At 44.4% G+C, this 23484-nt stretch overlaps 1 protein-coding gene and 1 long non-coding RNA gene across 4 annotated transcripts in view; one reads left to right on the forward strand and one right to left on the reverse strand.

Moving 5' to 3' along the window:
- TGFBR2 (transforming growth factor beta receptor 2) overlaps nucleotides 1–23484 on the forward strand; it is a 91519-nt gene that overhangs the window by 36009 nt on the left and 32026 nt on the right. For all 3 annotated transcript variants that reach the window (XR_014822194.1, XR_014822193.1, NM_001444827.1), the window contains 2 exon segments: nucleotides 2160–2328; nucleotides 5969–6159. Coding sequence is in view for 1 of the 3 variants with exons in the window: in NM_001444827.1 (NP_001431756.1) it covers nucleotides 2160–2328; nucleotides 5969–6159 (360 nt within the window). In the remaining 2 variants the exon portion in view is untranslated.
- Nucleotides 8684–20040, reverse strand: LOC146397235 (uncharacterized). The gene is made up of 3 exons (XR_014822572.1): nucleotides 19958–20040; nucleotides 13057–13307; nucleotides 8684–10691 (listed from the first exon to the last, which is right to left on the reverse strand). It is a non-coding gene; the product is annotated as an uncharacterized LOC146397235 (long non-coding RNA).

Raw genomic sequence — 23484 nt, forward strand, 5'->3', positions numbered from 1 at the left:
TAAAGGGAAGCCTGAAGGGTTAAATTAGCTGCTACGCAAATGGATCCAAATCTGACCATTGTAGAAGAAATATCTCTTCATTGTTGTGTTAGTCCCAAATTGAACACAAGATTCAGAGAACATCTTGGCCTGTATTTTTAGCTAAGCTTAGTTAGAGCTCTTGGTCTGGGAGACATTGAGAATTTCAAAATAGTTTGTTACCTAAAAATACACTTCCTGAAATGAACTTGAGGCCTGAGAGGGATGAATGGGTTTATTTTTTGTTTCTATATTTAATGTACCACAAGAAAGCAAATCTTAAATTTATATAGGTTTATATTTTTAGAAGCCCAGGAAACAGGTGCTATTCCCAAGCCGACAAAGAGGTTTGCTTGGCAAAGTATCGATGACAGAAACTAGAATTTGTGGGCAGGGAGCGGCCGTGGGAGGGCACTGAAGCTGTGTGTCCTACTTTAGGTGGGAGTGTCCTTAACTCAGGAGAGGCCAAGGGGGATTTGCTCAGGCCTCTCCACTGGTGATGCCTGGGAGAAGCATCTTCCCCCTTCTCCATGGCCTGTCTGGTCTAGTGCCCCCTGCTATCCAGGTGCCTAATCTTCCCTAGTCTAGCATTGACATGTCATGCGTTTTCATGTTTGCTGATGATAGCCTCGTCTCACTCTCCACAAACTCATGCCTTTTGTTACTGCCACTGCCAATGGAAAGGGATCTCATTGAGGAAACGGAGAGAGAAGGGGTATCATACCTTCTTTTTGTGCCTTTCAGCATGCAGATGTTAGTTGTCCAGGACTGTCTGTCTTCAGTAGGCAACTGATGAATGTAAATAAATATTGCATGTATCACCACACTCCCCCTGATGTCAGGGAGGAAGCTCTCTGTCCCTTCCCACCTAGTGTAAAGGCCAGATACATTCATCTTGTGTTCATTCCTTTATGTGTTGGCTAGTCACCATTGATTGGGTACATGTGTTTGGATATCTGCTATGTGATGGACCCTCGAGAAGCAGTGTGGCAGCAAGGCAGAGAAGGTTGCATGGAGTTCACATTTTGGTGGATAGATCATGAGTCAGTGAGTGTTGGAGGTTGTGCAGAAGATAAAACAAAGCCCTATGTTGGTTACTTGCAGCCTGCTTTAGGATGAAGAGGTGACATTTAACCAGAGTTCAGGAAGGTGAAAGAAGCCAGACAAAGGGAAGGTCTGAGGAAGGAAGGAGCTTGGCTTCTTCTAGGAAAGACCTGTGTGTCCTAAAAGGTAGTGAGTAGAGAGTAAGAGGGTAGGTGGTGGTGGTGGGAGGGATGAGGTCAGAGGGTAGCAGGGGCATACCCTGGAGGTGGCACTCACTGGCACGCAGCTGTGGGACTCTAGGCCTCACCTCTTTCTCTGTGAATAGGAGATACGCTTCATCAACTGAGTTGACTCAAGGCACCAGAGGGAAGTCAAAGCCAGGCCCTGATCACTCTATTGGATGTAGTCAGGATGGTGATGGCAGAGTCCCACCCCCGCCCCCAGGGCCCCCTCCAAGCTGGAGAACCCCCTTCCACCTGTCACACCTCTGCTCCTGGTGACCACGCTCTGCCTATCAGGTGGTAACTGTCCTCTGGCCCCCAGGCCCTCTCTCTATTTGGGGTTGTCCTGCCCTGGTCTGTTTTTGTGTCCAGAAGCTAAACTATAATTTGCCGTAGGGTACCAGGCAGAGGGCTGACCCAATTTGTATCTCTGAATTGAATGTGGAGCTTTCTGTAGAAGGAATGCCTTATGATAACTACTGATAATGGCAACAAGTTCCCATCCCTACCACTTCCCTTCTACAATAGTTTTCATTACGAATTCTTTTTTTTAGCTCTGCACCTGCGGCATATGGAGGTTCCCAGGCTAGGGGTCCAATCGGAGCTACAGCTGCCAGCCTACGCCACAGCCACAGCAATGCCGGATTCTTAACCCACTGAACAAGGCCAGGGATCAAACTGCATCCTCGTGGATGCTATTTGGGTTCATTATGTGCTGAACCATGACAGGAACTCCCCTCATTACAAATTCTAATCTGATGTAGAAGCATCATATTGCCTTTCTCATATTCATTCTTATGGTATCAGGTTCTTTTGAAATCACATTCATACCTAGCAGTTAGATAATCATGCCCTGCATCTTCTTTTCACTCCTAGTTAATAGCGACATGATGGTCACTGACAGCAATGGTGCCGTCAAGCTTCCACAACTGTGTAAATTCTGTGATGTGCGATCATCCACCTGTGACAACCAGAAGTCCTGCCTGAGCAACTGCAGCATCACAGCCATCTGTGAGAAGCCACAGGAGGTCTGCGTGGCTGTCTGGTAAGGCTGCCTTTTTTTATTATAATTTTAATTTTAATTTTTGTTAGCCATGCTCATGGCATGTAGAAGTTCCCAGGCCGTGGATCGAACCCGCACCGCAGCAGGGACTCCAGTCTCATCAGTGATAATGCTAAGTTCTTAACCTCTGAGCCACCAGAAAACTCCAAGGCTGCCTTTTTAAACCTTTCTATCACTCATGTGGTCATGTGTTTCCTGCCTGGAGCCCAGTATCCTGTCCCACTCCCTTCCCTTTAGACTATCTCTCTTTCAGTTATTCAGTGTCATTTCTAGAGATACTCTATAATTTTTCAAATACATGCACACATACACACCCCTTTGCTATTTATAATAAATCTGGAAACCCTTCCTTGTATCAGGGGTTTGTCACTTACTTATCATTTAGTTGACACCCCTGAGGACCCTGTAGTGATGTCAAGAGCTTTGTTCTTCGGAGGCAAACTCAGTCCTGTTTTGTGGAGAGGAAAAGTGGGCTGTTGTAAAAGGGAAGAACTTGTCAAAAGGGGGAAAGGACGCACAGCACCAGAGGACAAGCCATTCCTTAGTCAGAAGGCTTGGCCAAGGCATCATGTCACTGCTGGGTCAAACACTGCATCTTTCTCTGGGAGCAGAAGCATGTCTTTTTCTTGGAGCAGATTTCCTCTTCTCTTCCTATCTCCCTGCCACCCCATCTCCATCTCTCTCCCTCTCTTTCCCTCTCCCTCTCCCTCTCCCTCTCCCTCTCCCTCTCTCTCTCTCTCTCTCTCTCTCTCTCTCTCACATACACACACACACACACAGAGTGGGTGCTCATGAATCATTTGATTAACTCATCATTATGAATTGGGAGTATGAGCCAGAGATGAAAGGACAACAGAGATCATTAAGTGAGTCCTTATTTTATAACGAATACCCCTTCATTAATGAAATCTAACATTTTTGAAGACTTCTGATGGTTTCAATTCATCAGCTCTTTTTTTCAAAGTCACCTCTGTATCTCCTGAACATTTGCAAATGAGGATGTAAACTCGCATATCTCCCCTCCTTCTTGGAAAGAGGTCTTTTGAGACTTTCTCCAGACCATGTATATTCAGCCTTGATGATAGATATGAAAGCCTTGCACGTTTCCCTACATACCTGGACATGAATTAGGTTCAGAAGAACCAAAGGACATGACAGCAAAGACCTGCTGTGACAGCTTGCTGTACCTGTCAGCTGCACTCATGTCCAGCTCTGAGCAATGCTTTTGAAAAGGGGATTTTGTGAGAGATTGTGTTCAGAGGACAGGGACCAGTGTGATCCAGAGGTTCAGAAGTGTGCTGAGGGCTGGTGGAGGCAATTAGACATGAGGACCTGGGCTCTGTTGAGAGAGATCTGAAGGACTCTCAGACGGAAGCTATAATCAACTTGTTCTGCAGAACTCTAGAGGCCAGAAAGAGACCCATAGAATTTACAAGGGGAAAAACAGACAGACTCAGTTTAAAAATTTTCTCAATCATAGTTTCCTGAATGTGGGACGAGCTCCCTTCTTTGGAAGAGTCAGACCAGGAGAGGCTGCTGACCACCTGTCAGGTTTAGTGCAGGAACGCTTCAGATCCCAGCCGAGGTGACCCCAGGCTCCTTCACTTCTGTTCTCTGCTGACCATCCTTATTTAAATGTCCCCTGGGGGTGAGAACTTACCTCTGCTCCCCCCAATAGGCTTTTGTCATTAAGGTGGTTGCCCTGACCTCAGCACAAGTCCCAGTGATGGAGTGTGAGATACGCATCCCTGGAATTGAGGCTTTGCCATCTCAGAAGATGTGAGCACGCTGGGGAAGACCCTCTCTGTCCCCTCTGAGTCTCAGCCCTAAAGAGTCAATACAGTGAGTGGTGTTTTTACCTGTCTTGGCAAAGACACATCTTCCTGAGGAGTGGAGCTGGGATGCAGATGAGGAAAGAGGGAGGTGTGGGGGATGCCCTCCCGTGCCCCTGCCCCCTGTAGCATTGAAGCACTCACTCTGGGCTGCTGGAACCACCCCAAATCCCTCCAGGGAGCTCCCTTCCACCCACCCTGGAGTAGGGCAGGCTTGGCGCCTCTGCACTGGCAGCCAGCATCCAGGACTGGTTGGTGCAGGGGCCCACACGTCTGGCCACTTTGCCTCAACTTGGGACAGCTCAGATGAGTGCTCCCAGCCCCCCAACTGCCCAGAGGTTGGCTGAGGTCTCTTCGCAACCCCTCTCTTAGCTCTGTGCAGCCCTACTCCCTTGAGTCGCCACAGAGGCATCTCCCCAAACCTCTGCACAGAGATCTCACGGCTCAGAGTCTGTGTCCAGGACCTACACCCTCAGGTGGGAGGCGGTCTTAAAAATACCAAGTCAGGGAGTTCCCTTCATGGCTCCGCAGTTAATGAACCTGACTAGCATCCTTGAGGATGTGGGTTCGATCCCTGGCTTCACTCAGTGAGTTAAGGATCTGGCATTGCTGTAGCTCTGGTGTAGGCCAGTGGCTACATCTCTGATTGGACCCTTAGCCTGGGAACCTCCTTATGCCACAAGTATGGCCCTAAAAAGACAAAAAAAAAAAGCAAGTCAGGGAATAATGGACTCTGCTGTCCCTGGTTCTGCTCTCCTGGCATCAGCTTCCATGCACTTCTCATTCATTGGCTGATTCATTCATTCGTTTCACTAATACAACTTGTGCAGCCAATCCCCCGTGACATGCCTAGGTCCTTTGCAAGGATAGAGATATTTCAGAACCCAGATTAATCTCATTACCGAGGTTCTTTTGTCAGTGGGTACCGCCCACATCTTCAGTGGCTCAGGCCGAGTGGGAGACACCCAGCCCTCTGCCAAGTGGGACTCCGAGTCTGCAGCGTGGCTGGGACGCTGGCTGTAGAGTCAGCAGTATACGGCAGCATCAGCTGTTTCACTGAACCATAAAGGAAGAACACCTTGCAGTTCTTTCCCACAGATCTGTGTTTTTTCCCTCTTCTGTCCGTTTCTGTCATTCTGGCAAACTGAAATTCTTCATCTAGAAAGTTGCTTCCGTTTTCTCAGCTGCTGGCTTGGATGTGCCCTCAGCCACCATGCCCTGGGCCCAGCAAGCAGAAAAGAATTGTAACTACTTTTCCCGAAAACATTTTAGCCAGATTCTGTCCAGCAAGCCTAGTGTTGCCTGGCAGTGCATTGAGCATGGAAGGTTGATAGTCACCCTGAGGACCTAGCTGTCTCCTGCTTTCCCACACCCTCCCTTTCATGATTTAAATGAGAATCAGTGTGTAGGTATCCCTGGTGGCCTAGTGGTTAAGGACTCCGTGTTGTCACTGCTGTGGCTTGGGTCGCTGCTGTGGTGTGAGTTCCATCCCTGGCCTAGGAAGTTCCACAGGCTGCAGGTGAGGCCAAGAAAATAAAACAAAACCAATATCCACGTGTAAAGTGCTCCCATAAGATAGTCTCCAAGGATAGGCTTCGTGTTAGGATCCTAAGTGGATTCTGAGATAAGCAAAGAAAAAACTCCAGTGCAGGGAAAAGCAGAGCAGATGCCGGGACAGCCTGTAAGTGATGGAGAAAAGGTGGCAATTGGAACCAGCTTCTTGGAGGAAATCTGGTCCAGACAGCTTCTCGGCAGGACCATTCTCACTCTTTTCCCTCTCTGCACCCCAGGAGGAAGAATGACGAGAACATCACAATTGAGACAGTTTGTCACGACCCCAAGATCGCCTACCACGGATTTGTTCTCGATGACGCCGCTTCTTCAAAATGTATTATGAAGGAGAGAAAAGGGTCTGGAGAGACGTTCTTCATGTGCTCCTGCAGCTCAGACGAGTGCAACGACCACATCATCTTCTCAGAAGGTGAGGCTTTTCTCCGTAGATTCTGGGCCCAGCACCCGCTGTGGTCTGCAGCTCAGAGCACGTCTGTCTGTAGCTGGTGCCGGAGGGTGAGCTTAACTGTGGGCCAGGCCCTTCACCTGGTGGACGGAGGGGCTCAGGGTGTGGCAGACAGCATTGGCTCTGGTCTCTATCAAATCTGGCTCACAAGACCAACATTATTTGTCGCTGAGAAACAGTTTTTGTCACCCAGAGAAGTGGTTCTCAAAATGGAATGCCTGGAATGGCAGGGGCAGCATCACCTGAGAACTTGTTAGACATGCAGGTTCTGGGACCCTGCTCCAGACCGTTGAATCAGAAACTCAGGGTATGGGCCCAGCAGGCAGTGTTTTAACAAGCCTTCTGGATGATTCCGATGCAACTAAGGTTTGAGAACTACTGGTCCAGGGATGGGAGGAGGCTGCCTGATACAGGAGGAGGGTGTGCTTTGTATTTGGTTTTATGTACATGTCCTAGGATTTGTCTAAAGGGTACTTATCATTGGTCCCATTTGAGAGAAGAGCTGAAGTGCAGAGGGAACAATGAGCTGAGGATTACCCTAGGGAACAAGAGGGACCAGGTTAGATGTCAGCTTCCATCTTGGGAGTTCAGCATTTGCTCAGCTTGAAAGAAAACCGCACACCATTCCTTCAACATAAAAACTATTCAATGATTAGAATGACAAAAGTAGTATATGCTCCTTATCAAAAATGCAAACAGAAGTTCCCGTTGTGGCTCAGCAGAAACTAATCAGACCAGCATCCATGATGTGCCGCAGGTTCGATCCCTGGCCTTGCTCAGTGGGTTAAGGATCTGGGGTTGCTGTGAGCTGTGGTGTAGGCCACAGATGCAGCTTGGATCTGGCATTGCTGTGGCTGTGTATGTGTAGGCCAGCGGCTACAGCTCTGATTCCAGCTCTAGCCTAGGAATTTCCATATGCTGTTGGTGTGCCCCTTAAAAAGACACACACACACACAAATGCAAATAATCCAACAGTATGTAAAGATTTTAAAATGAAAGTACATTAACCTCATTCCCTCACTTCCAACCCAAAAATAATCAATATGGATGGCCTCTGGGATGCACGCTTGTGTCTGTCATTCATTCATATCATCCCCCTCCTCATCTCTTTCCCTATTCCCTCCCTCCTCCATCTGTCTATCCATCCATCCATCCATCCATCCATCCATCCATCCATTGGTCCATCTTTCTGTTCATCTGTTCATCTGTTTGTCCATCTTTCTGTCTATCTGTCCATCCATTCATCCATCCACCTACCTGTCCATTTGTCTATCCACCCACCCATCTGTCCACGTGCCGTCTATCTACCTTTCCATCTCTCCATCTGCCCATCCATATGTCCATCCTTCCATCCATCTATCTGTCCATCCACCTATTTATCTTTCCATCTGTTCTATCCATTCACTCATCCATCTCTCCATCAGTTCATCCATTCATTCCACCCACTCATCCATTTTTCAGTGCAAATAATTGATCATACTATAAATATTATTTGGTGATTTTTTTCACCCAACCACTTTTACTCCTCTTCTAAAGATAATCCATACAGATATATTGTATCTTTTTTAATTGTTGTCCAGAATTGCATAATATGGCATATCTTCTATGAGGGACTTAACCAGTCCCCTCTTAGTAGATTATTTTCAGGGTCTCCAGTTTTCCACTTAATGCTACATTGAGAATCTTTATAAAATATCTGATACATTTGTGCTAATATTTCTGCAAGATAGAGTTCTAGAAATGAAAATTTTATATCAGATATCATACACATTTTAAATTCAGATAACCGCTATTAAATTATTCTCCTCCCCAAAAGATGTATGAACATATGAATTTCCATGTACTTTCTCCAACACTGGAGATTATAAGCCTTTTAATTTTTCTAAGCTGATAGTGAAAATAATGTTCTCTTGGTTTTAGGAATGTAAATTCAGAGTGGGGGGGGGTAATTTTAGTCCCAAACACATCTGATTCAATAAAAAAATGCTTTTTGGAACACAAATGCTGAGTCAACACACCATAGCTGCTACTGTGTATGTTTCAAGTATGGAAAGTGATGTGTCTCATGCTCTGTGTATGGTGCTGGCCACCACTGGAAACCTACCTCTTTCTCTCTGTGTGTCCTTTAGCTACTGCCAGTTTCTCTCCCTTCCTGTTCAATTCCCCACTATGCCAACACTTCTCAATGTACAAAGGCAAGTCTATACATCTGACAGAGCAATACTTTCCAAAATCTCTCCTTTCTCCTATTTTTTTCATCCTAAAACATTGCATTTCTCTCATTCTCCTTATGTATTTTGAGTTAGGTGGGAAGCTGTAATTAGATTAAATCACACTAAAGCATGATAACCCAGATATCCTGGTTTATCATGTTAATTTTTCCCAAGTAGTTCACCTTTAAAAAGAAGGTTCATTCTAAGCCAAAGGAATTAATCCCTAATAGTGGAATATCTGGACATGTTTTCTACCATCTAAGGAAATTCTCTCCTTTTTGCATATTGGCTTATCCACACTGGAAGAATTTATTTCATTCAAAGGGGACAGAAGCTGACAAATGGCTTGTATATATACACACACAAACACACACATGCATACACACACTTGTATATAACTGTAAGCTCTTAAGGTATTTATGACTTCTGTTTTCAGTGTATTTCAACTCACATGATAATCATGGGCCCAAAGTCATGTTTTCCTTCTTAATCATTATTAGGCTACTTGTTTCCTTATAAGCTGAGATAGTCAGCATAAAGGCAGCAGTTTCTCATTGGACTCAAGAAATCCAGCACAGCTGATGACTCGGATGTCTGGGTGATTTCAGTCTTCTAAAATGCTCCAGGGAGTGTGTGCTTTTTAAGTGTCTGTCTTCTCTGGGATGGGATATTTCCCCCACCTATAATGTTAGGTATTAGGAGCAACACTTTTGGATCCACTTCTTTTAATGCCCCCATCTCTTTATACAAGGAATGAAAATTCTTGTAGCAATGTTTATTTCTCTGCTCCAAATCAAATAAGATGGTGAAGGCAAAAGCTCTTTGGAGTGCTCTGTGCTGCATTTTTATCAGTACAAGTACTCTGTTCTTGTTGCTAGAGTTCTGATCTGCAAACACTGGATAATAACTACTTACATCTTCCATTTTTCTTAAATATGTGAGGGGGGAAAAGTTGAGCCACAGGATTTTCTCTTAAAATGTATGAATTCTCTACTATGAATAATAGCTGACATTCAGCGCAAAGGTGGTGTTGCCCTGCATGGTACTAAGGCCTTTGGATGGCATGGTCTCATTTAATCTCATAGCCGCCCCCGAGGTAGGCACTGCTAATTTCCACATCTCATGGATGACAAAACCAAGCTCAGAGAACCTGAACTCTTTGTCCAGGATCACATGACTGGTTGTAGCATTCATTATGGGCTCTGTATGAAATAAAACTGTGAGGCCTTTCCCTCCTTCTTTCCTTCGGTCTTTAGTTCCTTCTTTCTCACACTCTAACAGATGATATAGGCACATATTAAATTCAAATGCTACAAATTCGATATAGTGTAAACAAGGTCTTCCTCTTGGTCCATGATCGTCTTCTCTGTGATTCATCCAGAGAACTGTGCATGGACATCCTAACTTGGTAAAGCATGTCACGGAGATTTTTTTTTTTTTTTTTTTGGCCATTTCTAGGGCCGCTCCCGTGGCATATGGAAGTTCCCAGGCTAGGGGTCTAATCAGAGCTATAGCCACTGGCCTACACCAGGACCACAGCAACCTGGGATCTGAGCCGCGTCTGCAGCCTACACCACAGCTCACGGCAACGCCAGATCCTTAACCCACTGAGCAAGGCCAGGCATCGAACCCGCAACCTCATGGTTCCTAGTCGGATTCGTTAGCCACTGAGCCACGATGGGAACTCCAGAGATTTTTTTTTTTAAGTCAGATTCATTGATGTGTAATTTACATAAAGTAAACTCCCCCCTTTAAAGGTACTATCTGGTCCACTGAATTGTGACTAATGTATACAGCAGTGTAGCTACTACCACAAGCAAGATATAGAACGTTTTTTTGACTCCCAGTAAATTCCCTTATTCCTTTTTGCAGTCATCATTTGGGATTTTTAATTCTCATTTTAGAAATGTGGTTGCTTTCTTCCGGTATTGGTGATCTTCCTATTACTTAACCAAGGCCATGACCTCGGTCCTCTGAAGGATGGACACGTGGGACAGCCCAGTCTCAGACAACAAGATCCCACTGTGTTCCTTTGCCTCTACAGGCACTAGGCCTAGGCTGTCCCCCCAAAAGGGAAATGCCAGCTCTGCATCATCTTCTCTCTACTCCTTGTTGCTGGTCTGCACGCTATGCTGTCAGTGATGGTGAAGGCTTGGCAGATGGTTTGGGGGAGGGTGGGCCTCCTATCTTCACCTCTTGCAGGCTCCCCGAGGTCGGCATTTAATGATGGCTTATATGCTTGTGGTCCTGTTCACCTTGTCGAAGCGTCTTTATGTTCTGTACCTGAGAAACATACAGAAAATACACTGAACATACATCTCTTAAGGCCTAGCGTAATAATTAGATTATTGTCCCCAGGTGATGATGGTGGAAAATGAGAAGCACAGAAATTAGGGGACTTGCCCACTGTTACTCAGCTAGTTATTTATTTATTTATTTAGTCTTTTTAAGGCCGCACCCACGGCCTATGGAGGTTTCCAGGGTAGGGGTCGAATCAGAGCTATAGCTGCCAGCCTATGCCACAGCCACAGCAACGCTGGATTCTTAACCCACCGAACAAAGCCAGGGATGGAAGCTGCGTCCTCATGGATGCTAGTCAGATTCATTTCTGCTGAGCCACAATGGGAACTCCTCAGCTGGTTATTTGTATAAACATACCATGTCTTTTTCCATTCATCCCTTGATGGACACTGAGGTTGCTGTTGTGTCTTTCCAGCCATGAGCGATGCTGCAGGGAATACAGGAGGGCAGATACCTCGTGGAGAGCCTGCTTTCATTTCTTCAGATAAATACCCAGGAGTGGATTGCTGGGTCCTATGGTAGTTCTATTTTTTGTTTTTTGAGGAACCCCCAGACTGTTCTCCATAGTGGCCACACCAGTTGACATTCCCCCCAGCAGCATAAAAGGTTTCCCTTTTCTCCACATTCTTGCCAACACTTGTTGTCTTTGTCTTGTTGGAGCTGTAACTTTTTTGTGCTGAAATGAAACCCATGCAGTTGGCTCACCCCAACAGTTCATTTTACTGACAAAAAACCAGGTTTTCTAGAGAGTGGCATGAATTTCCTAAGATCACAGTTGGTTCTCCACCTTTTGTCCACAGGAGAGTTGGAGAATTTGTCTCTATTTCAGGGAATACCATCACCTCTCCACATTCAGGTGTGTGCGGGGTGGGGGGGTGGAGTGCTTGTTAACAGTCTTAGGCCCATGCAAGTCTGCAGAAACAGGACCTGTCGCAAACTATGCTGAGACTCACCATTTAGGAGGTCCTAGGCAAGCCGCACAACCAAAGGCCCTACTGTTCATGGGATTGTGGGGAATGATGTTTATAAATGACAGCCAGCAGGATGCTCATCTTTTGAGAAGATCATGGTCTCCCCAGTGAGACTTTCTGGGTTCAAATCCCAACCAAGGCGTTGATAAGCTGTTTGTCCTTGGGTGAACCAATTCACCTCAGTCTTCCCCTCTGAAAAACAGGGGTAGACATATGCTCACTTTGAATAGGAATTTTTTTTTTCTTTTGTGGATGACTCATCTTTTTGTCAATTCTTTGTTCAGTGGGAAGACAGTGCAGCATAAAGTTGAGGCAGAACAGGGAGCGGTGACTGGAGAACCCAAGTCTCTGCAGCTCTCCCACTTAGTCACTCTGTGCGTTGGGAGGAGTTACATGAATTCTCCAGCCTCAGTTCTCTACCAAGAGTGAATGATCCCGGACCTTAGAAAGAACTGAAAGCATCTTGATGTAGGTGAACTCAGACTCAGGACCAGCTGTCATTGAAAAAGCGTTTTATTATTTCAGAACTTTTAAGAGCAAGAGAAAACTCCTGGACAGCTCAATGACCTGGTCTGAGTTTCTTAACATCTCTGCAGCTCTGTTTTCTCCTCTCCCCTCCAGAGGTGAAAACAGCAGTTCCTTACCCCCAACCTCAGCAGATCAGTCTTGGCTTTCTCCCTGCACTGGGCCCTTGGAGAGTGGGGAGGGCATTCAGACTTGCCTTTGTGTCCATCTATCCTTGTAAAAGCCCACAGGTCTCGTGATTCTCGAACCCATTCACTCACTGGAAACACCTAGGGGTGGGTCTGAGGTGCTGAGTGAGCCCCAGGCCACACCCACGCAATGCTGATGAATTGGTGTCACTTGTGGTTCGGGTGGGGCCATGTTTAAAAAGCAAGGCAATCACTGCTTTAGAGGCAGAGCCTGCATCTAATTCCACCTCTGGAACTGCTGAGGGGGGACCCCTTCCAGGGCCCCAGAGTGGGGCTGGAGTCTAACCCCAGGAAATGAAACTGCCCAGAGGAGACACGTGTGACCTGACCAAGCCAAAGATCATACTGGAAAGGGGCACCTGGGTGGAGGGCAGCAGGTAAGGGAACCCAGGAGGACTGCTCTGCTCCATGGCTCACAGTCACCTGAGTGCAATTTTTGTGAGGATAAATGAGTTTATTCATGTAGGGAACTTAGTTCCTGGCACAGAGCAATATGCAGTAAATTTCAGCTGAAAATAGTTACTGTTGTTCTCCTAGATTCAAATGCCTCCTCTTTGGGTTTTGTCAGATGAGGGAGGTGCTTTGCAGTAAATTCCTTCAGCTGACTGGTGTGTAGGTACCATCCATTCTCTTGGTACCTGTGAATCCGAGGGACATACTCACTGGGAAGTGCACCGTTGAGGAAACTCTTCTCTGCATTGTACCATCACCTTGCTGAGGGAGCTGGGAGAAACTTCAGTCAGTTCTCTGCCCTGGAAAGTTTTCTCCCCTCAGGAGGACATACTTGCTTCTGATCTTAAGGACACTCGGAGGCATATCTAGCAGGGGTCTGCAGACTTCTTTGCTAAAGGACCAGTTACAAAAATATCTTTGGCTTTGCAAGCCACAGAGCCTCACTGCAGCTGCTGCTGGATCTGTAAACAAGGGGACGAGACAGTGTTCCAATAAAATTTTATTTGCACAACAAGGCTTCAACCCCTGATGTAGATGACCACGTTGTGTTGTTGCATTTCTTCCTGCAACGCTAACTACCAGAAAAGCGTGAGTTATGCTTCTAGCAAGCATGTGAGCATGCGTTTTGTACACTGACATCACCCCTGCTTGCCAGTGTTCCTTTATGGACCTTCCATTTGTCTGGATTCTAGCTCCTGCTTGAATTTCTTTTGGCTCCCTCCACTACATGCCCATCTCTGGGTTGCATGAGATTTTTCTTTTTTTACAGGATGGAATGAGCAGTAAATATGTCAGTTATTTCTAATTAGAAACCAGGACTCTAGAAACCACTCTGTCTCAAAGTTCACCCTACATGGTTAAGTAGAGAAGTGCCCATCACCCAGAACATGCTCCTTGAGACCCTGAGTCTGCCTGCAGGGCCACAGTAGCGTAGGCGCATGCTCCCCACCTGGGAGGCTGGGAGCACTGAGTCTGGGACTCAAGCAGCCACAAAGTTTCTTTCTTTCCTCCCTCATTGTTGTCGAGTTTCTTTTAAATGAAAACAGCCTCTTTGGTTTGCAAGCCTAAAGCTGGCAGGAAGACAAATGATTTTTTTTTTTTTTTTTTTTTTTTTACAGTATCAGACACGCGGTTTCCTGTCTCTGTTTAACTCGCTAGCAGAACATCTCAGCCAGCTGGTTCCCTCTGGACCTGTTGTGACCTTAATAACGTTGCTTCCCGCCATCCAGCAGGCCTACTCCCGGTGTGGATCACGTGCCTGGGGTGTTTTATGGACTCAGCTGGGTTTCTGAGATGGGGAGGGCTTGGATGTGCTGGCCTCTTTCTCTCAAATCTCATTTTGTGTGTTTTGCTCCAGCCTCCGGCAGCTGCCTTCGTAAGGGAAGCTCTGGGTTCTTGCGTGTAAGAAATCAGCAGAATGATGGTGCTGTTGGTGTGTGGCCTTTGAACTGTGCTCTCACAGCTCAAAATAGCTGGCTCACCAGTTGTGCCTTTTTGTTTCTAAAGAAACAAGCCAGATTTACTTTCTGGTCTCATTGCAAAAGAAAAAAAAAAGTGTGGCAATACGGAGGAGAAAAGTTGTTAGAAGAGGAAGAAAATTGCGGATTAAAAGTCACCCATCTCATTCTGGGGAATAGAAATCAGTTATTTGAGGGGATGACTCAGGACTGAAGGAGCCTTGGGTGGAGAATAAGTTAGGTTAGAAGCATCCTCTGCATCTGGGAACTTGGCCCGTGTCTGGCCAAGGAAATAATAAAGATCATACATGCTGGAGGGCTCTGACTCAGCCGAGTGAAGCTTAGCATGCATTTCTAGTGTCTTCAGGCAAAGCAACTGGTTTTTGTGGATTTTTATTTTCCCTAAGCAACAAAGTAAACAAAGATGTTCTGAGGCCAGATGTGGTTGCCGGCTGTGAATATTTCTACCCTTGAACCTCACTCTGACGTGAATCGCAGTAGTGTGGGATCCATTAAGGACACAGTCTGTTTCGAATCCCATCCCCTGGATGTGAGTAGCCAATAAAACAGTTGGACCAGTGAGGCTGGCGTTGCTGCCAGGCTGTGGTCAGCCATCTCTCATCTCACAGCTGCCTCCTTGTGTTCTGTAAACAACACACAGATGGGTGACAGCAAAAAGGGTCCAGGAGACTGTTTGCTACTTGACAAGTACCTCAGTGTCCCACCAGTGGAAAAACACCTGGGAGCTAACTAACCTCTGGGAAACTGACCCTTGTTTCCGCCCGTCCTGAACTCCAAGGCTTGTATTTACCTCCAGTTGGACGTCTGGCTCACTTGCTTCTGGAAAACCTTTTCTGATCCTCAGATAACTCTTGCATGCAGCTAAAATAGCAATGTTCCCAGCAATAATTATGCCTTCAAAACTAATTTATTGAAGTATAGTTGACTTACATTCACAATGTGTTAGTTTCAGGTGTACAACACAGTGACTCAGAATATATATATATATATAAAATATGAAATTATTTCTCATATTCTTTTCCATTATGGTTTATCGCAGGATACTGAATAGAGTTCCCTGTGCTATACAGTAGGACCTTGTTGCTTATGCATCCGATATATGCTAGTTTGCCTCTTCTAACCCTAAACTCCTAGTCCTTCCCTCTCCCACCCAGTCCTCTCCCTTGGCAACCACAAGTCTGTTCTCTATTTCTGTGAGTCTGTTTCTGTTTTATAGATAAGTTTATCTGCCATATTTTAGATTTCACACATTATTAACTTTTAAAGAAATCAAATTTGCATCTCTATTTAAATATATATGTGTGTATCTATGTATATATGTGTGTGTGTGTATGTATATATGAAGCTCATACTGCTGTTTCCAGCATCGATGCTGGAAATGAATCCTAAAAGTAGTGATTAAAATTCCTTCCTTGCCTTCTCTTTTCCAGATCCCATCCTAGTCTCCTGTCGGGCTGCAATAGTTGTTCTCAATCTTGGCTACACATTGGAAACACCTGAGAAGGTTTAAAAATGACTCATTAGCTAGGTCTTAGTCCTGCAGTTTCAGATTTAATTGGTCTGGGGCCTGGTGTCCAGATTAAAAAAAAAAAAAAAACCCTCATCAAGCTCTTCTAATATGCAGCCAGTGTTAGAAACCACTGGATTCAAGACAGTTTGTTCTGCCAAATCTTTTTCTATTTTTCATCGTGTTCCTCATATAGCCTGAAACAGGATGGCAACAATTAAAGAATAGCAACCACCACAGGAAGTAGCCAAATTCAGCTCTCCAGGTTAGAGGAGGAGAAAAACAAGCACACACACACCTGCATTTCCCCCCCCCCCGGGGGGGGGAATAATAGGATTCCTTAAGAGGCAAATCACTGTGCCTTCCACACTTTGCAGGCAGTGGCTTGAGAAGGAGGCCAGGGGTCTCCCTCACTAGGCATCTGAGGTCTTAGAGCTGGTGACGTTCTACATTCAGGACAGACATGTTTGCCATCTGGCTGTGTGACTGGGAGATGGGATGACAGAATTTGGGTGCCAGAAAACCAACCAGAGTGTGTGTGGTTCAGGTGGAGCCAGAGAGAAGACAGGAGGTATTTTGGTGACCTGACAGGTATTGATAACATGCATAATTGATGTGCTTTTTCTAAGTAGTCTAGTCCACCTGTTGGAGAAGATATTAGAATAACTTAAGTGTGTGCTCTCTCTGCCTTCAGGTTTCCTGAAACCATGAAGGGTCCCGAGACAGGGTGGAAGATGGGATCCAGACAGGCAGCCAGGAAAAGAATGAAAGAATCGAGGCAGCTGGGAGATCATAACAAAGCCCAGGCTCCGTTAGCGATCAGAAGCCCAGAACATGGAGCAGGGAATGAAAGACTCCTGCTCCCGGGAGCACAGGTCAGGCCCAGGCTCTGCCCATGGAGAACAGACATTCCTTAGACAGGTCTTGTGTCCTGGGCAAAGCCTGGCACATTGTAGGCTCTCTCCTCATGTGGGAAGTACAGTCAGCACAGGGGAAGGAGTGTCTGACGGCAGTGGGAGGGTTCAGGTCTAACTGCCTGAAGTGACAGCCAGCAAGCCAGGCCTCTCAGTTGACATGACTGATGGCAGCAGAGCAGCTTATCAGGAAGCCTGCTTGGCATCTGCTCATGTGATAAAGACCCAGGGGGTTCAGAGGTGAGCTAAGGTCATTCTGAAAGTGGGGGGACCTGATGGAGAGAATCACAAGGAAACATGGGAATGACCCCGAATCTGCTCTCATTGGGAAGAGTGCTGAGCCCCACCGGTCTACACTGATTACCTTCCAAGTGTCAGAGCTGGGTCTGGAGAAACATCACAGAGAAGCTGGCAAAGCCAGAACAATTTCAGAGAACAGATTACTTTATACTTAGAAAAGGGACCCGGCCTGTTATGGGTGCCTGCTCTGGGCTGGGAAGGCAGATTTTAGGGTCTGATAAATATGTCAGGCTTCAGAGTCTGATAAATAGGTCTTTCTCGGGGTGATGGAAGAAAACAGAGATATTCAACCTGAAAAAGAGATGATTTAGGGAAACGGCTTAAATGCCCACAGCAGTTTGAGAGCTCCCATCCCATGGAAGAGAATCTTCATGTGGTCTTTTGCTTTGGACTTACAGGAGGGCCATATTTGACTTCTTGTAGTGAATATGTTTTATTTATTTATGTATGTATACAGTTTGGCCACACCCACAGCATATGGAATTTCCCAGGCCAGGAATAGAACCATCCCACACGCCGCAGCAGTGGCAATGCCAGATCCTTAACCTGCTGAGCCACCAGGGAACTCCAGGAATATGTTTCAAAACATCCCAATGTTTAGACTTTATCCTAATAGGTCTGCAACTCTCTCTTTTGGGATTAGAGTATGGGGTGACTTAGAGAGGAGCAGAGTCCTTCTGTTAGGGCATTTCTGCCAGGAGTTCCCTGTGCCTCTCAGGAATATTCCAGAAGAGGTTGGCATAGTGGGTTAGGCTACTCGTCAGGCCCCTTCATTGGGGGCAGGGGGGAACTAATGTAAAGGAGACTGGAATGGGATGTGAATAGCTTATTTTTGAAGTTGGTGCATTTAGAATAAAATAATCAAATGGATTGGAAAGAAGAATCCTTCCATTATTTAGGGAAAAATAGTCTCAAAGGAAGTCTGTCTAGAATGTCACACAGTGTTGTCCATATGCTGGAAGTTAAATTAAGCCCTGCATGCCCAGTGAGCCACTGTCCTTCTGTTGTTGAATTAAAATGATTTTTTATTGTTTGCTTGAATTTAATTGTTTGCTTTTTCTAGAGATGATGGATGGGGAATTATATCTCATTCTGCACTCCTCCTGCAGTTAATTGGCTAGAATGTTCTCTTGGACCGTCTTCTCATTGGCTAGCACTGAATACGATTGTATGAGGGCTTTGCAAACAAGCCCACCACGAATTTTCACTGTAAGAGGGAAATGACTCTGGCAGAATCCTAAGGGACTTGGTCTATGTTTGCTGAAGCCATGCTTCTCAGACTTCCTTTGTAAATGAATCACCTAGAGAACTTGGCCAAATGCAGATTCTGATGCAGCTGTGTAAAAGAGGGCTGAGACTCTGCATGTCCAGTACGTTCCCAGGGGATGCTTGCTGATGTTGCTGATCTGGGGACACACTTGGCATAGCAGGTTGCCAAGAGATTCTTGTTGTGCCATGCCACGGATATTTTTAAAGATGCAGAAAATATGCAAAATATTGCAACTCTGAAGATAGAAGGTTTATACATAGTAACTCTCGAGTTAGAAAGTATATATGTAGTATGATGGATTGGGGTGTGTGCATGTGAGACGGAGATGGGGCAAGGACAGAGGAAAGCTGATAGGATGTGGGGTGTGACAGAATAAAGAGGCAATTTGCTTTGCTCCTTAAGGTCCTCTGTCTTTCCCACAGGGATCCCAGCATGTCTGTGCCTGGCCGGGGCTATGACTCAGTAACTCTTTCTTTGTATGTTGAAAGAATATACTTGGAACATAGACAATGAATGTTTAGAGGATATCAGTAACTTTTGTTCACTTTCATCATTGTCTTTATTATAACCAGGTCCAGCTTCACTAGACATGTGGTAAAACTGAGTTATGTCTCTGGGAAAATGGAATCCAAACCAAACAGCCAAAAAGCACCTGCCTCCCTTCTCTCAGTGTAGCCAGACTGATTCCCTCCATAGCCTTCTACTCTTTTTTTTTTTTTTTTTTTAAATTAAGTATAGTTGATTTACAGTCTTGTGTTAGGGTCAGACACAGCAAAGTGATTCAGATATATAACTGAATATGTATATGAAACACTAGATATGTATTTTTTCAGTTTCCTTTCCCTTATCGGTTATTACAAAATAGTGAGTATAGTTCCCTGTGCCATACTGTAGAACATTATGCTCTTATTGTTTATCTGTTACATAGTAGAGTCTGTCTGTTAATCCCCAACTCCTAATTTATCCCTTCCCTATCGCCTTCCCCCTTTGGTAACCATAAATGGTTTTCTGTCTGTGAGTCTGTTTCTGTTTTGTAAATAAGTTCATTTGTATCATTTTTTTCAGATTCCACTTCTAAGTGGTAACATGATATTTGTCTTTTTCTGACTTCATTTAGTGAGATCATTTCTAGGTCCATCCATGTTGCCGCAAATGGCATTATTTCATTCTTTTTATGGCTCAGTAGCAGTGCACTTATACATGTACCACATTTTTGTCCATTTCTCTGCTGATGGACATTTAGGTTGCTTCCACATCTTAGCTATTGAAAATAGTGATGCAGTGAACATTGGGGTGCATGTATCTTTTCTAGTTGTGGTTTTCGCAGGATATATGCCCAGGAGTGGGGCTGGATCCTATGGTTGTTGTATTTTTAGTTTTCTGAGGAACGTCCATGCTGGCCTCCATAATGGCTGCACCAATTTACATTCCCACCAATAGTGTAAGAGGGTTCTCTTCTCTCTTTCTGTGTTTTCACTTCAGACTCTTCAGTATATGCTGTGTTAAACTCATCTTTGACAAGGTTGTGATAAACTCATCCTGCACCTCTCAGAGTCATGAGGGAAAAGGTTTCTCTAAAATCAGCATTATCACACAACATGCTACAAAAAGAAGCAAAGCCCACTGCAGTCAGACCACATACCTAGAGATACTTTAAATGCTTCTTTACTTGGTTGAGATTTCTTTTCCTGGTGGGAAATCGATGAAACATGTTATTAATTAAACCATTTTAAAAGAAAAAGTCTACCGTAAAATCATAGCTACTTACATTTATTGAACACTTTCTATCTTAAAGGTGTAACACCTAAGTACTTGACAAACACTGTCTTTTTTAAGCCTTGCAACCCAGGGGGTATGGTTCTGGGTTGTCGTCATGATACAGGTAGGAAGCTAAGACCCCCCAGTCACACAGGAAATAGCAAAGCTGGGTCTAAGATCAGAGCCCCAGGTTTTAAAAACCAACTTACACACTTCTAAATATTCAGAATGGTGTTTCTCAATTTTTGACTCGCAGAATGTACTTTGATTATTCTTCAGATTTTGTTGCCTGATGAAATATTACCCATTTGAATCTAGAAGTATTTTTTTCATTCAAATTCTCAAAAAAAGGCAGCTTCTCTGTGTGCATTGAGAAAAATTATGAAATGGGTTCTCAGCTCAACGTGGTGTCTTCATTTAGAGGTTAAAGAAGTAATAACATGAAAGTACATTACTTAGATTGTAGTCTTAGGGAGCTCAGGAGCAGCCCCCTTCCAAGAGCTGCAGGGACTTCAGGATGTGAAATATAGCCACTGTTGTGCAATATCCTGCTAAATCATTTCAAGAGAGTAAGTGACCTTAAACCCTAGGAAGCAAACACAGTGTTGTACAGAGAGAGGATTCCAGGCTATCGCAAAGACTTGGGATAAAAATCCTCAAATAAGCTGTTTTTTTGGTTGTTTGGTTGGGTTTTTTTTTAAAATGTATTTTGTGTTAGTCTCTCTGGAAAGTATAGGGGTTTTGACTGAAAGTAAGTGTGCTTCTAATATTGAGAATTTCTTGTCTTTCTAATACTAAACCATCCCTTACATATAGATTAAATCATCAGAAAAGCAACCGCCTATCAGTGGACCTGTTTGTATAGTAGATGAGCTGGTGCAATGACATTTTTTTTTTTTCTTCTTTTGGTGCAATGACATTTAAAGATGAGGGAACATAGATCAGGTATAAAGGACCAGGTGACATGAGACTATGGATGCATACATCTTCTTTTTTTTTTTTTTTTTTTTAATCTGGTACCACACATTCTACCAGATTACTATGCTGGTTGGGATCTGCAATTCATGGTACATAGAAATAGCTGTAGTTAGCATTAGTGCCTGAACTGTTCTCTAGTCTTTCTTTCTTTCTTTTCTTTTCTTTTTCTTTTTCTTTTTCTTTTTTTTTTTTTTTTTTTTTTTGCGCCACATTGCGGCATGCTAAAGAAGTGCCCAGCCCAGGGATTGAACCCAAGCCGCAGCAGCAACTCAAGCTGCTGCAGTGACAATACTGGATCCCTAACTTGCTGTGCCACTAGAGATCTCTCTGAACTGATTTTCAAAGGAATACATTTAAGGTTTCCCAATTCAGGAGTTCCATTGTGGCTCTGCAGTAACAAACCCAAATAGCATCTATGAGGACATGGGTTCCATTCCTGGCCTTACTCAGTGGGTTAAGGATCCAGTGTTGTGGTGAGCTATGGTGTAGGTCACAGGCACAGCTTGGATCCCGCATTGCTGTGGCTGTGGTGTAGGCGGGCAGCTATAGCTCCGATTCAACCCCTGGCCTGGGAACCTCCATATGCTGCAGGTGCAGTCCTAAAAAGCAAAAAAAAAAAAAAAAAAAGTTTCCTGATTTGAACAAGGTTTGCTGAAGATTATTGGTACATATTCCTATGGAAGCTTTATTATACACTTTCTCCGAATCTGCTGAATTGATCATATAGTCAAATTATTAATGTGATCAGTTTTGTTTTCCTTGTGTATTTGTTTTTTAATTTATATCCACTGCTGAATTTGGGATTTAGAATTCATTTTGAAATCATTTTTATTTATTATTCATGTTTTTTGGCTGCACCCATGGCAGACATAAGTTCCCAGGCCAGGGACGGAAAACTGCGCCACAGCAGTAACAACACTGGATCCTTAACCCACTAGGCCATCAGGGAACTTCCCAGAATTCATTTTTAAAATCATGGTATATGAGTGGATTGTTTTTTACTTTTCTTACATTCTTCTTATCTTCTTGGGTTGTCCTGTTTTCAAAGAATGAAGGAGCTGTGCTACGTTTTCCTAGTCACTGGTAGAGTTTGTGAAAATTGAAGCGACCTGTTTCTTGAAAATTTGGTAGCTCTCAGCCTCAGCTGGGACTGGCATGTTTAGGGGCTTTGAGGGGAACATTGTTGCTCAAATGTTTTTGGCTACTTTTTTCCCAATTTTTACTGGAAAAAATTTAAACTTGCAGAAAAGTTGAAAGAATGGAACAATGACTCCCTCTATGCCCCTTTCCCCTCTCTCTGCTTATCACGTGTTAACAGTTTACCACCTTCTCATTTGTGTGTGAGCGTGTGTTACAGTCCATATTCAAACTTCCCCATCACTCTCAGGCTGCTGCTGTGCACATTTGGGATCCAGTCAAGGACCACGCATGGCATTTGGTTATTTTGCCTCTTCATTGTTTCTTGTTTTTTCTGTGACTTTGACTTGAAACAGGTGGGCCACTGATTTCGTAGAGGCACATTCTGGATTTATCTGATGGTTCCCACTTATTTGGATTCTGATTGAACATTTTTGTAAGGATTCTACTGGCATTTTTATTGTTGGATGTTTTTGGGGGGTGGACAGTTCTACAACAATCAAATTCTGACATGTGTGTTCAGTCATGAATACCAAGAAGAGAAATTTGACGGTAAAAGGCTTTAGAGGGAATGAAAAATTAGGGTTATATTGTACGAGGATTTGAACTACTTAATTTCTTTAATATGCATAGCATTATTTAGGTTTTTCTTGGATTGGTTTTAGTGAGTTACACATAAAAACTTTTAGGACTTTGACCAATATCGCTTAAGTTTTCAAACTTATTGGCAAAAAGTTTTTCAGATCCTCTGAATCTTAGCTATGCCTGTGATTGTGCCTCCTTGGGGGCCTCTGCCTTTTGCTCCATATCCATCTCCCTGAGGTTTGCATCTTGTATAGGTCATTATACACCTCATTTGGGGTGTTGTTGATTTCTTCTTCTTGTATCATTGTTTTCTATTCCATCAATTTCAACTATTGACTTTCTCTTTCCTTCAGGTCTGTCATCTTGTCCTTTTTTAAAATGTTCCTGGTGAGCCCTCTGTTGGCTGAAGATCCTGGGAGCTTCTATAAGCATCCTTGTTAAGTTAAACCACCCTTCCAGCTCGCCACTAACTGCCATGCCAGCCCCCACCCCTGCCCCCGCCATGACCATGACCCCACTCTACACTTCTGTGAAACAGGGGTGATGATACAGATCAAGCAGTGTGGCTGCAAGGGTTTGAAATAGTCCATGTGAAACACAGTGCTTGGCATTTAGCAGGTTCTCAATAAATGAAGCTGTGCTTTTAAATATTACAGTTCATGTAATGACTTGAGACAGGAAATTCTCCCTTCCCCCAAGCATATCTCTCTC

Source organism: Sus scrofa, chromosome 13 (genome assembly GCF_054392235.1).
Source record: "Sus scrofa isolate SSC_HxYL_T2T_F1_AM1 chromosome 13, Sscrofa_HxYL_maternal_Yorkshire_Landrace_v2.0, whole genome shotgun sequence".
NCBI lineage: Eukaryota > Metazoa > Chordata > Mammalia > Artiodactyla > Suidae > Sus > Sus scrofa.